The sequence below is a fragment of the Pogona vitticeps genome, chromosome 1 (genome assembly GCF_051106095.1).
Source record: "Pogona vitticeps strain Pit_001003342236 chromosome 1, PviZW2.1, whole genome shotgun sequence".
NCBI lineage: Eukaryota > Metazoa > Chordata > Lepidosauria > Squamata > Agamidae > Pogona > Pogona vitticeps.
The window spans coordinates 81,331,568-81,344,982 of NC_135783.1; the positions used below are offsets into that span (position 1 = coordinate 81,331,568).

The 13,415-nt window shown below is 39.9% G+C and overlaps 1 protein-coding gene across 2 annotated transcripts in view; it reads left to right on the forward strand.

Annotated features, from left to right (window-relative positions):
- MAP3K5 (mitogen-activated protein kinase kinase kinase 5) overlaps nucleotides 1–13,415 on the forward strand; it is a 118,762-nt gene that overhangs the window by 45,459 nt on the left and 59,888 nt on the right. For both annotated transcript variants that reach the window (XR_013540601.1, XM_020779391.3), the window contains exons 3-6: nucleotides 1,003–1,026; nucleotides 3,642–3,835; nucleotides 4,833–5,001; nucleotides 11,223–11,329. Coding sequence is in view for 1 of the 2 variants with exons in the window: in XM_020779391.3 (XP_020635050.3) it covers nucleotides 1,003–1,026; nucleotides 3,642–3,835; nucleotides 4,833–5,001; nucleotides 11,223–11,329 (494 nt within the window). In the remaining variant the exon portion in view is untranslated. The remainder of the gene's footprint in view (nucleotides 1–1,002; nucleotides 1,027–3,641; nucleotides 3,836–4,832; nucleotides 5,002–11,222; nucleotides 11,330–13,415) is intronic.

Genomic DNA, 13,415 nt, shown 5'->3' on the forward strand with positions numbered 1-13,415 from the left:
AAACAAATCACCAAATTGTTTTTATTTTAAAAAATCACAGCAAGACCCATTGGAAACACGATTAATCCCTTCTGGCCAAAGGGGGGGGGGGGGAAGAAAAGCAATCAAGATGCAAAGACCCATTGGAAATGCACAGAAAACAAACGGAGCAGATCAGAAATGCATGGAGAACAAAGGGGGCAGGTTGGAAATGCAAAGAAAACAAAGGAAAAAGCAAGGGAAACATGCAGGACCCATCGGAAATGGGGAGCCCCCCAAAAAATCAACCAAACCCCCCAAGATCCATCAGAAATGTTTAAATAATAGTATTTTAATACAGTGAAAAATTCTTTAGATTATTGTAGCATAAACCATGTTGGAGAATGATTTCTCCCCTTTTAAAAATATTCATGCCATATATTTGTCTCATACCAGGTCAAGCATGAGATGAGCAGAAGCAGCAATGGCAGAATAGTCTTTCGGTGCTGATATGCTCAGCTCTGTGCACAGCTAACCCTGAATAAATAATCAAAAAAAAACAAACAAATAGTTTAATTAATAAACACCTTGTTCTTCATATCATCGCAGCTTAGATACTGTCTTGTTAACACAAATTAGTAATATTTTCCTGATTTTGTATTTGTGCCAGCTACTACTTTTATTCCTGGACTTACTCCACCACATTTAACAGCAACTGAACCTAAACATCAATACACTTGATCTATGAAAGTTTACTGATTGTTTTATCTCTATGCCATAAAAAACCTTCACCTGTTTAAACTGTGTGGTCCAGTCTCCTGTTACTTGTTAGGGCAAGAGAGATTCTAATGACTCACATCACAGTACCTTTTGTCTTTCCTCTAAGCAACAGAGTGCTGTAAAAGAAATGCAAGATTCCAAAGGGGAATATTAAAAACTCAAAACAGCTGTAGAGTTCTTTGTTGGCTAAATATAACCTGAAATGCAAACACAAAATTGTTTGTGGGTGGTTCTTAACATTCTTATCTATCATTTTCTTTACAGGAAATTATTTGCCAGAAGAATAATGTAAGTATTTTTTTAAAAAAACAAACAAAAAACCAAAAATGACCACACTTGCTTTATGGATTTCTTTTACTGTATATGCATATTTGGATTGCTGCATTGAGCAGGGGGTTGGACTTGATGACCTTCTAGGCCCCTTCCAACTTCACTTTTATATGATTCTGTGTTTAGTCCCTGCAATTTAAGATTTAAACATTATGTCTGTTATAAGTTCTATGATGCAGCTGTTCTGTACAGCTCTGTTGCAGTTCACTTTCAATGCCCAACCTCCCAGCAACAAATATTGTAATCCTTTTATAAACTTGTTACTAGATGCCGTATTTGCCTATTTGCATTACCAAACTTCCTTGGTTCTCTCTATTCACACATCCCTGTACTGCTGTTATCCTCGCATCCTTCTTAAGGCCTCATTTTTTAGATAGTTTAGCTTTCCTGCTCCTGCTTTTGCAAACTGTCCACAGATAGATAAGCTTCTGGTTTCACAAGCATCAAGAACAGATAGGTGTGTACAGCCCAAAGCTTCCATGCATCGTCTTAGGCCTTCTGTTAGGAATGCTGGCACTCCTCCAGTGCCACCCCACCAACCTTCCTTCCTGTGTTGAGGATGCATCTCTGGAGAATGATTAGAATCACATTTTGCAACATGCAGCTTTTACCTTCCCTGGATCACAAGGAGAACTATAACTGTGTGTGACTTAAGGTGCCCATGGTCTGCCATCAGATTCTGCTTAATGTGGAAAGTGGGGCTTGGATAGACACAGGGCCACATATTGCTCTGCAACTTCCCCCCCATTTCGGAATTCCTTAATGGTACTTGCAAATTAGCTTAAACTTTCTTTAACCCTAGCTAACCAAATGACAATTAAAATATCTCATATGAGCAAATCCTACAAAGTCATTTTATGTGCTGCAAAAAAAGTACAGTGTTTCTTCCACATTAGGCTTTCAGATCTACTTCATTGGCTGTTGCAGTCATGCAGGAGGAGTTTAGTAGCTGATTGGGAGGGGCACTTTCGTGTGTCTGCTATGTATTTGGTGGCTATATCAGAAAAATGTACCAAGAACAGGAAATATGTTAGGAAGTGATAATATTCTCAGAGTAAGATCAACAAGGCTTCTGGATGTTTCATCTTACCACCATGCCTTGAAATATTGGCTTTTTCCTGTGAAGTTGAGATTAGCAACAACCTTCAATATGCTCAGACTCACTGGAAGAATGGGTTAAACTGATAATCCATTTTGTATAAAAGGCTGTTATAAAGTTTTGGTGCCACCATAGTGTTAATTCCATCTTGTTCAAAAGTTCCCATCTTGAACTGCTGCTGAAGTTTTAGGAAATCTGCCAGCTTTTCATTAATTAACTGGTGCATTTTTGGACTGTCTTTTAGTAAAGGCAACTTGACATTTATTAAGCTGTCCTTGTAAAGCTTATTGGGACATGGTGGCGCTGCAGGTTAAACCGCATAAGCCTCTGTGCTGCAAGGTCAGAAGACCTGCAGTTGTAAGATCGAATCCACGCGACGGAGTGAGCCCCCATCACTTGTCCCAGCTCTCACCAACCTAGCGGTTCGAAAGCATGCAAAATGCAAAATGCAAGTTGATAAATAGGTACCACCATGGTGGGAAGGTAACGGTGTTCCCTGTCTGGTCACGCTGGCCACGTGACCACAGAAGATTGTCTTCGGACAAACACTAGCTCTATGGGTTGGGAACGGAGATGAGCACCACCCCCTAGAGTCGGACGTGACTGGTCAAATTGTCAAGGGGAACCTTTGCCTTTACCTTACCTGTAAATCTTATTACAACTGTATTGTACTGAAAAGGGGGCAATGCAGCATAATACCAAGCAGTTAATCTTTGTGGGCTTCAACTGTCCAATCCCAAAATAAGCATCAACTATAATTTCTAGAATTGTAGTTGTGTCCATGTAATTATATAAGCAAAGAATACTTTTTGTTTTTACAACATTTATATAATGCTCAGTATAATTGAACTCAATCAGGTCGCCGTTAGAGGTACTGCTGTCTGTCTGTCTGTCATCTGAAGGGCAGTGAGTGACTACCTAGGATAAGGTTGTTTCAGTGGTGGTGTCTTGACTATGAAATCGCCTCCCAAGGGAGCTCTGTGTTAACTATTCTTCCTGTACCTGGTGTTATCCAGAGCTGTTGGTCTACAATTTACATTGGTTCTGTTGGGTATGGATGACAGGAATCCCAATTCAAATGCACCTGCAGGGTGGCCTGTTGGAAATGTCATTACAGTGGGCATGGCAGTAAAAACATTATGTTTTAGTTAATGGTTCATCAGTTTCTATTTTATATACATTGCTGGTTCAGCTATTTGCAGGGTTTCAAGCTGGTATGCTTTGTTTTGCTTTTGTTGTTACTTAAATTACATTTTGTTACTCTGTTGGTCGCCTTGTAGTTTTGGAGAGGAATATTAGTGATTTAAATGAGAAATGTTTCTTGTAATATTTAGCTTGCCAACAGAAACCATTAAAGAATTTGCCTGTGGAAATAACATTGAACATAGTTTAGCTTGTTTATAATTTTTAGCTTTACTATGGTGTTATATGTTATGATTTATTAATATAGGGAATTATTTTTTTCCTTTCCTAGATGTGTACTGGAAACTACATATTTGTTCCATATATGATAACTCCCCATAATAAAGTATATTGCTGTGACAGCAGTTTTATGAAGGGATTAACGGAGCTAATGCAGCCCAACTTTGAATTGTTGCTTGGTCCAATATGCTTACCTTTGGTTGATCGTTTTATTCAGCTCCTGAAGGCGGCACAGGGCAGTTCAAGGTAAGGTTCTCAATGACATGTCTTCTGCTATCAAATTTATTCAGCAAAATTATGTCAAAAAAGGAAGAATTCACTTTGGGAATCCATGCATATTCCATACATAAGGATTTTTAAATATATATTAAAAAATTCCTTATGTATGGAATATGCATGGATTCCCAGAGCAGGTAAATTCTTCCTCTTTCGACAGAATTTTGCTGACTGATATAGACATCTTGTTTCTCCGAAAATAAGACCTAACCTGAAAATAAGCCCTAGTATGATTTTCCAGGATGCTCGTAGTATAAGCCCCCCAAATAACCCCCTGTGAAGTGAAACCTCACCCTCCACCCTTGTGCAGCAAGCAGAAGAAGATGACATGATTGTATTTGAATAAATGTAGATTGATGTACAATGAAAAAAATAAAACATATCCTGAAAATAAGCCGTAATGTGTTTTTGGAGCAAAAATTAATATAAGACCCTGCGATAAATATAGCACTTGAAAGTGGCGCAGTAACCTCAGAGTTCCCAGGTATGTGTGAGTATTGTTTGTAGTAGAGACAGCCAACATCTTGAGCCTGGGCAGCCGGATCCTCCTTGGCCAGTTTATAAAGAGCACTGGTTCCCCAACTTGACTCCCAGATTTAAATAGAGTTGTACTCATTTTGGCATGAACCTTTCCTGGAAGGAAAGCCGGGTTGGCTCAATGGTGGCAGTGGAGGCAGAAGCAGGACCAGGTAGGAAGGTGAAAAGGGCAGCAGGAAAGGGGGCAGGTGGGCATCCGTTTTGCCAAAACAAAATGAAGCACTGAGTGGAAAAATTTGGCAAAATGGATTGTACAAACCAAATCACGAACCAGCTTGGTTCATGTTTTTCCCCACTTTGTAGTTCAGTTTGTGCCCATCTCTAGTTATGACTCTGTCAGTTGCTACAGAAAAAAATAGCCAAGAGGCTGTCCCCTGATATTCAAGCTTAAATTGAAGGTTTTCTTTTCTCCCCCCGCTCCCTATTTTAGCCAATACTTCAGGGAATCAATTCTTAACGATATCAGAAAGGCTCGTAACTTGTACACGGGAAAAGAACTAGCTGCAGAACTCGCAAGAATACGGCAGCGAGTGGATAATATCGAGCTTCTGTCTGCTGACATTGTGATAAACTTGTTGTTATCTTACAGAGATATTCAGGTAGGAACCTGTTGCTTAATTTAAATGTTTAACCTCTATTGTCTGTGTGCATAGCTTTCTACTAACAACATGGTTAGTCTAATATAAGTGGGTCCTGCTGCAAAACAGTGTATGGAATGTGTCTGTTCATTGTCAGTCAGTTGTATTGTGTGTTGCATCACTGTCCGGCACAATAGGTTTTACATACATACACAATCAGTGGGTGAAATCCAGTTGTAAAGCAGGGGGATTTGGTGAGTCAGTTCCTCCATAAATTCCATTGATTCAATGGGCTTACTCTAGCTGTGACTTGCTATTGGATTTCAGCACTAGTTTGTGGCCACAGAGCACATTTATTTCTCATTGTCTGTTTATAAAATTCCTGTCTTAGATCTTTGCCTATATTTTTTGCAGGGATTTGAGGGGTTCACCAATCCTCCCTCTCTCTCTTGGATACTGTATGTGTTGCCGTTTTCATACATAATCAGTTGGCACTCATACCTATATGTGAGAAACAGGGAAAATGAATGTTGCAGTCCCTTTCATGGGATTGCGTTATATCAACCTGATGCACATAGAAGTTGGAGGTGAGGAGGTTGACATCAAAGACTATTGTCCCTACTTTAACTTGATTCTGCCTTTGTAAAAAATATATTTTTCTTTCTGTGCAGCTAATCTGCATATCAGTTAATGAAGCGTGAGTCTTCAGCATGTCAATCAGGAAATCTGAGGGGACAATTTAAGTAGCTCTGTACATGATCTGCAATATCAACTATGAATTATCTCCAGGGCTGCTGCAAACTAGCTGTCTCAGCATAGCCTTCTAGCCTGACATAGGGCTCTATCAGTGAATACTCTACAGCAGAGATCCCCAACCCCCGGGCCACGGCCTGGTACCGGTCAATGGCCTGAGCTGGACCGGGCCTCAGAGACAGATCTCCCCCCCCAGCCCCATACACACTCCCCCCTGCACAGCCCATTTGCGCCTGCATGGGAGCGCAAGTGCACCCGCATGAGCACTGCGCCACCCTTTGTGTATGCCCTTGGAACTCGAATTTTGGGAACCCTCTCATTTTAGAAGGATGGAAGCCCCTTCCCACCCCGTTGGAGGGAAGAGAGAAATTGTTTATTCAATGGTTCTAAAATAAATGTTCAGTCGTTACCATTGCAAAAGGTGTCTGTGTCTGATGAAGTTATTGGAGATAAGGAAGAGCTGCATGACCCTCCAACCGAACTCTCACATCTGTAAGGTGATAATATTTCACCCTATATAAGAACTCATTTAGAAGGAGTTTACTGTACTGGTGGTGGTGGGATGCCATTTGGGAAGGGTGTGCACAGCAGTGCTGCTTTAAAATTAGGTCTTTCTTGATTGAGTTGTACGGGTGGCCCTCTCTATCATTTCTGGGCATATTTTAAAAATCATCTTATGGTAAGCCAGGAGAACTTGAGAGTGTCAACTTACCTAAACAAAAATGTGATGGGTCTCTACACTTTTACATATCTATGTGCTTCTTTCTGTGATATACTGTACCTCATCCCCCCGCCCCTGCGCAAATTGGTCAATATATCCCTCTATGTGTGTCTGCTGGAGTTTTGGCTACATAAGCACCCAAAGATTGGAAAAAGAATGTACAGTGGTGCCTCGCTTAACGAGCGCACCGTATAACGACGAATTCGCATAGCGATCCGTTTTTTGGGATCGCTAATGCGAAGGCATACCGACGTTTCCCATGGGCAAAAATTGCTTAGCGATGATCGGTAAGCGTTTCGCTTACCGATCTTCGCATAGCGTTTTTTTAAAATCAGCTGATTGGCGGTTCCAAAATGGCCGCCGAAAGACCCAAAATGGCCTGCCCTCGCTTACCAAGGGTGCGAAAATGGCTGCCGCTATGGGGAAACTTCGCAGAACGGTGAGTTTTGGGCCCAATGGGCTTTTCCGTTCCGTATAGCGATGTTTCCCCATAGCGAAGGTTAATCCGGAACGGATTAACCTCGCTATGCGGGGCACCACTGTATAATAGGCAGGACCTGCCAAGAAATGTTGCCATTTCCTCCCTCCTAAGAGAAGGAGGCTTATTTCTGATTCCAGCCAGCTATTTCCACCGATAATACATGCTTTCTCTTCCCAACACTTTGTGCTCTGTTTTCCTCTTCTGACAGTTGCTGTTTACTGTGGTTGCAGAACATGCTTTCTCCTCACATGCCTGGCCTGGTTGCGTTTTTACTTCGCCTTCTTAATTTTTAAGAGTTCTTTTTCTTCCTGTGGAAGAGGAGGACTTTTGCAGCACCTGCAGCAAAGAAGAGTCTTAGGGGTTGCTCTTATCCTTCCCACTTGTATCTTTGTGGACCTGTGTTATTGTCTACCATCCTGCTAATACTCAGTATCTAAATTCAGTATGGAAGAGAGAGATTTTCAGAAAATTCTCAAAGTAATTGTTCGATCAGTAATGGTCTGGATCAGCTGTCTCTTCCAAAGAAAAGAACACCATGACGCACACGGTGGAGCTCTGTATAAATGGCTCGCTAGCACTTCTGTCTTATTGCAGTGTGAAAGCACTTGTACGTTTGCCAGATTTAATAACAGAACTTTGTTACCATGGCAACTTTGTACATCTATGACAAGGCCTGTGGAAAGGGGTGGGTGCATCATGTCTAGAATTCTTATCGTCGTTTTTTATTTTAAGCCATTATATAATACACATTAAGGAACTCTATGTAACAGCCAGGACAGAAAGAAGCTGGGTAGAAACAGGCATTGCTGAGGCCCTTTTTCCTTGCTAATTCTGCCCACAGAGTTGATTTTTCAAAATTGCTCCGTAAGGATGGATCTTCAGGAATAGCATTTGATGCTGGACAAGGAGCTGTGCTCAGAAGAGGAAGTTGCTGGAATTCCAGTCTATGTTCATTGGGGGGGCCAGGGCAAGTCTCACTGATAAAGATATGACACATGTCTACTTCTTTATATTTATTTTTTAAACTTTTTGCTCAATTCTTCACAAAAAAGGAGTACCTTGGATAGCTTGTTGACATTAATACTGTAATTAAACAGTCCCTCACTCTAGGCCTGTAGACAAAAAGACACGAGACTCAAGGAAAGAGCTTGGAGACGAACAGGAAGAAAGCATAATGGTATTTGGTTGTCTTATGAGGGATAGCCCTACCGCTATACAAACTGAGGTGCAGCAGGTTGTTGAAGGGATAAGCTTTTTGCCACCTCACCCGCACTCTTTAGTCTTGCCTGTTGCCTCCAGGTGTGGGAGAAGATGCTGTCTCATCACCAGTAGCCTTTTTCAATGGAGCCCACACATGTTGAAGGGGCAACACAGGTCCCACCTGCCTCTGTGCTCTTTTTAATCACAGAAATGCCTAGTCAGCTTTTCTACAAGGAATAGAAGGGAATAATCTGGGGTACCTTCTCTTCTTCTTTAGATTTCTGTTCATAAATTCAAACTTAATCTGTTGCTTCCCCTGTTCTTTCAGGGCAAGGTTTTCCCTCAAAAGCCATTCTGACTGGATACATATTAGCATCTATTTATGTCATGAAGTTAATCCGTGCACTATTGAATTATGGGGGATGTGAATTAGGATGTGTGTCCCCTTCCAGGCAAAGGGAAATGTGAGATACACAGCCCAAGCAGTATACACAGATGTGCTTATGCCTACCTATTCAGCCTAACAACAACAACAACAACAACAACAACAACAACAACAACAACATACTGCTTCTAAGAAATCATTGCACATATCCGGAAATAAAAGATGCTATCCTTTTTTGGGAAATGATGTTGATTTTAATCTCACATTTACCTCTGGTGACACATGTCTAGGTGTTCTTTTGTTTTTTAATATTAAAGTTATAAATTATTACACGTAACAGTCCATTTGTGAGCTTCATTGAGTCTCTATACCAGGAAAAAGGGGCATAGGAATGGAATTCAGTTCTTCAAAAGACCTCTGTCATCTTAATGTGGGATATTGTAGTTCCGTATCCATGATTCAAAACACAAGGAAATGCCCCAATATCGCTGCACAGTATCATGCTTGCAATGCCAAAAGGAAAGGGATGTCAAACTTTCCATAGCAAAGGGTAGCCTGAATGTTGACAGTATCCATATCAGCAGTCAAGATGGTCTACAAGAAACTTATTGTGTTCAGCACCATTCACAAAGTCCCCAGAAGATAAGGACCACACACACCAGAAAGGCCACTGTTAACAACCGTTAACGACCAATGACAATAGGTGGAGAAGGACTGCAGAATTGGTATTATCTCTCACCCCCAGTCCTTTGTCTCTATCTATCTATCTATCTATCTATCTATCTATCTATCTATCTATCTATCTATCTATCTATCTATCTATCTATCTATCTATCTATCTATCTATCTATCTATCTATCTATCTGTCTGTCTGTCTGTCTGTCTGTCTGTCTGTCTGTCTTATCTATCTTATCTATCTTATCTATCTATCTATCTATCTATCTATCTATCTATCTATCTATCTATCTATCTATCTATCTATCTATCTATCTATCTATCTATCTATCTATCTATCTATCTATCTATCTATCTATCTATCTATCTATCTAAGGAGCCTGTTCAGAACAGGGGGAAGTGAAACTGGAGGATATATCGGGGATATCCTACCAACTCTCCTCAGACTGAAAAAGCTCCTTGGATGAGTAGCGAAATGTTTCAGTCTAGCAAGAAGTCCAGTTGCCATGACTGAACTTCCAGATAATCTCACCTGGATGACTGAGAATCTTCACAGATATGCCATTCACAAAGGGACACCAATTAGGGGGAAATTGACACTTGTTGAAAAACAGCCCCAACAATTGCTTTGTGTTAAGATAAAAAGTGATTAACTGATGAAAAAAGGAGTCAGCTTCTGCGAATTTCCCCTTTGTGGTGTCACTTTGTGAATGGTAGTGAGCACAAGAAGGTATCCTGACTGCTGCAGCTGGTGTTGTCAACATTCAGGCTGCCCTTTGCTGTGTGAAATCCTGAGATAATATTTACTGAAAGTGCTAGAACAACATCAACAATAAAAGCTACTATCTGTTTTGTTGAGGTAAGGGGAAATATTTTCAATATGCCTTACAAAATTGTATGTTAATTGCCTGAAGATACATATAAAGCCCTAAACGGTTCAGGACCTCAATATCTAGCGGAACGCCTCCTCCCACCTAGATCTACTTGAATAACTCGTTCTAGCCAGGAAGAGCTGGGTGTTTTTAACAGCCAACTTAAAGTCTGGCTCTTTAGGCAGGCTTTCCCTCCTGTCATCACTTGATTATTTTTATCTTTTCCCCATCTTGAACGATATTACTATTGTTGTTCTCTATTTTATTATATGGCTTTTATGCTATTTTTAATTGTTAGCTGCCCAGAATAGACTTGGGTCTAAATGGGTGGGTATAAATTTAATAAATAAGTAAAAAAATTTCCCATTTCTGAAGGACTGTCACTTCGTTACTTTCTTTAAAGCAGCCCTGTTTTTTTACTCTTTAAAGAACACCTGACTTGTCAGTCTGTTTCTATAATCTTTCCAAAACACTCTCCTCTTGCCTGTGAGTGTATACAATGTTTCATTTTCTGAACATCCTTCTTATAACAAAGTGGCCATTTTCCCCATTTGAAAGGCCTTTTGTGATGATCAATATTTCAGCCTGTGCAGCCTGGATTCTTTCCAAATCCTGCTTTCCAAAAAGCAGGTGATGCCAACCATTCTCATTCAAGATAAGCAAGATTGGTCTTTGCAATTTATGTGATCTGTTTGGGATCACCTATTTCTGAATGGGATGATAAAACCTGCTGTCTAAATTTCCCCACATTTGGCACAAAGCAAGAGCAGACTGTCTGCTACACCTGTGCCAGATGTGGTGCTGATCTAAAGCCCAATATCAACGTTATATATATATATATATTTTGTTTAGGCTGCCTTCGCTTTTAGAATTACCTTGTAGAATGTTAATTTGTTGCACTCTCAGGCAATAGAATAGAATAGAATGACAATTTTTAGTACAGTTCAATGCACAGCAGTTAACATCTGAAGGGACAAAAAGAGCGCTAAGCTATAATATTTCGAAATGAAATGAGTTCTGCAGCCCATTTCAAGTGATGTGTCCTTCTAGTATGCAGTTATCATACCTCATTATGTTACAGAAGAATAAGATCTAGAAAGTTCATTCATTTGATTATTACTATTGTGACTTAAACATATCCCTGTCTCTTTGAAGGATTATGATTCTATCGTGAAACTGGTAGAAGCATTAGAAAAACTTCCGACCTTTGATTTGGCTATGCATGATCATGTGAAGTTTCATTATGCGTTTGCACTGAACAGGTAAGAACTTTCTCTCGAAATGAAATTACCACTCTTTATGTGGGTTTTGAGTAATTCAATGCCTTCCATGCAACAAAGAAGCATAGCTTTGTCTTCGGTCACAATATGATACTCAACTCATACATTTGCATCCATTCTATCTCCATCACCCTTTCTTCTGCTGCACTGTGTGAGTGACAGCTGGCTTTCCATTGGTAATCAGTGTTTAATGTTCCATTTTACACATGATTAGGAAAGTAGTTTGAGCAAACACAACATGAAGAAACAAATGTTGATCAAGTAGTCCATGAAACATAATCAAAAGCATAAAGCAAAAAATCATCATGAGTCTGCCTGAACAGGATGATACAGAGTTTGGGAGTGTACATATATAAAATGTCCACATGTCTAATGTTAGCTATTCTAGTTTCGTTTGATATAACAGACTATCAAGCTATGTTTTAGGGACAAAAACACTTCTCTATAAAAAAGAGGCAGAAGGGGAAAGTCTTTTTTTTATATGACTTCATTATATCTTTTTCTAATAGATTAATTGCTTGCTTTAAGTGATTTAAAGTTGTCTGCATTTATCCTTTGAAATCTTTGAGCAGAGAGCTGTTTACTGTAGATAATAATTTTGAAAAACCCATTAGTGATCATTTTATTATTAAAACCAATGGCAATGCTAATCTAAAATTTACATTTTCATCCATTAAGAATGACAGTGTGAGTCATGTGGTGTGAAGACAGATACTCTGAAGTGCCTGTCTCTTGTTGGTAATGCTGCCGCTGTTTCCTGGCAACTTCCATTTTATTTCCTATGATAATTTCTATGATTGGATGGGAAATGGACCAAAATGGCCTCTCATAAGAAACAGAAGCAAACAGCAAGAGGAAGGGGGCAACTGAAAGGGCTCTGAACTGTTGGCTTTTTTTCCTTTTCAGATTTGGAAGCTCTATCCCAAGAGTTTGAAATCAAGTTTGAGACTTATGGACATAATTTTGTTTTGTTTTTTTAAATTCCTCTAAGCTTGTTTTCTATGACTCCAAAATACTGGCTTCAGATTGTAGGAAGGAGACTTTGGCATTAGGAAGAACGTTCTGACAGTAAGAGGTGTCCAGCTGTGACATAGACTACCTAACGTCATTAGTGATTTTTAAACAGGGGTTGGGTAGCCATCTGTCAAAGATGCTTTAGCTGAGGATTTGCTCCTTTGGCAGGGGATTGGACTCAATGTCACTTGGGGTCTCTCCCAGCTCTACATTCTATGGTTCTATAATTTCCCATCTCCTTTTCTTTTTGTGCCATGTCGTTGAAGCAGTGGTGTGATGGTAAATTCAAAAATGCAGATGATCAGTATCACCACTCCCTTCTACAGGGGGAGTTTAAAAAGGCAAGCAGCTGGATCAGTCTATATCAGCTGATGGCCCGATGGTGGCAAAGGAGTTCTAACAGTTTTTGTTTACAAATGGCTCTTAATTGTCCATTCAATGCCAAGCCACCCTCAAATTTATTTTATTTATTTGTTTATTTACTTTATTAGATTTATACCCCACCCAACTAAATGAATGGTCTACTCTGGGTGGCATCAAACTACTCAAACACTTTGCATTACGACAGAGATACCTTGCAACATGTGTGTGAACTTTATGTTCCTGGGAAAATCAGTTTCTCTCCTAGCTACTCCAAGCACTGCTGCTAAGCTTGGGAGTGTAGATAGGAATAAGAGGGATGGCAGACGATGTCATAGTTCCTGTTGTTCAGACATTTCAGGCCTTTGACCCTGCAAGCCCCTGGCTGCAGTACCCCATTGTATTCAAGATTGCCAGCCTGAGAGTAAGGTCCTTCTTGTCTTTTTTTAAAAGTTATTGCTAATTTGAATGCCTCGCTGAGAACCTTTCCAGCTGTCTAGCTTAAATGGTAACAATAAACAAATATATAGGCTGTTCTTTTTTTTTTATCCCAAGGGCCAGCATCATAGAGCTGTACATTTTTAATAACCCTCAGTATTAACTATGTGTGTGAGATACTCTTGACTATTCCAAGAAAGAGACTTTTTCTTTCACCCTGAAATGACATTCTCCTTTGACAAAGGGACAAAAAAGG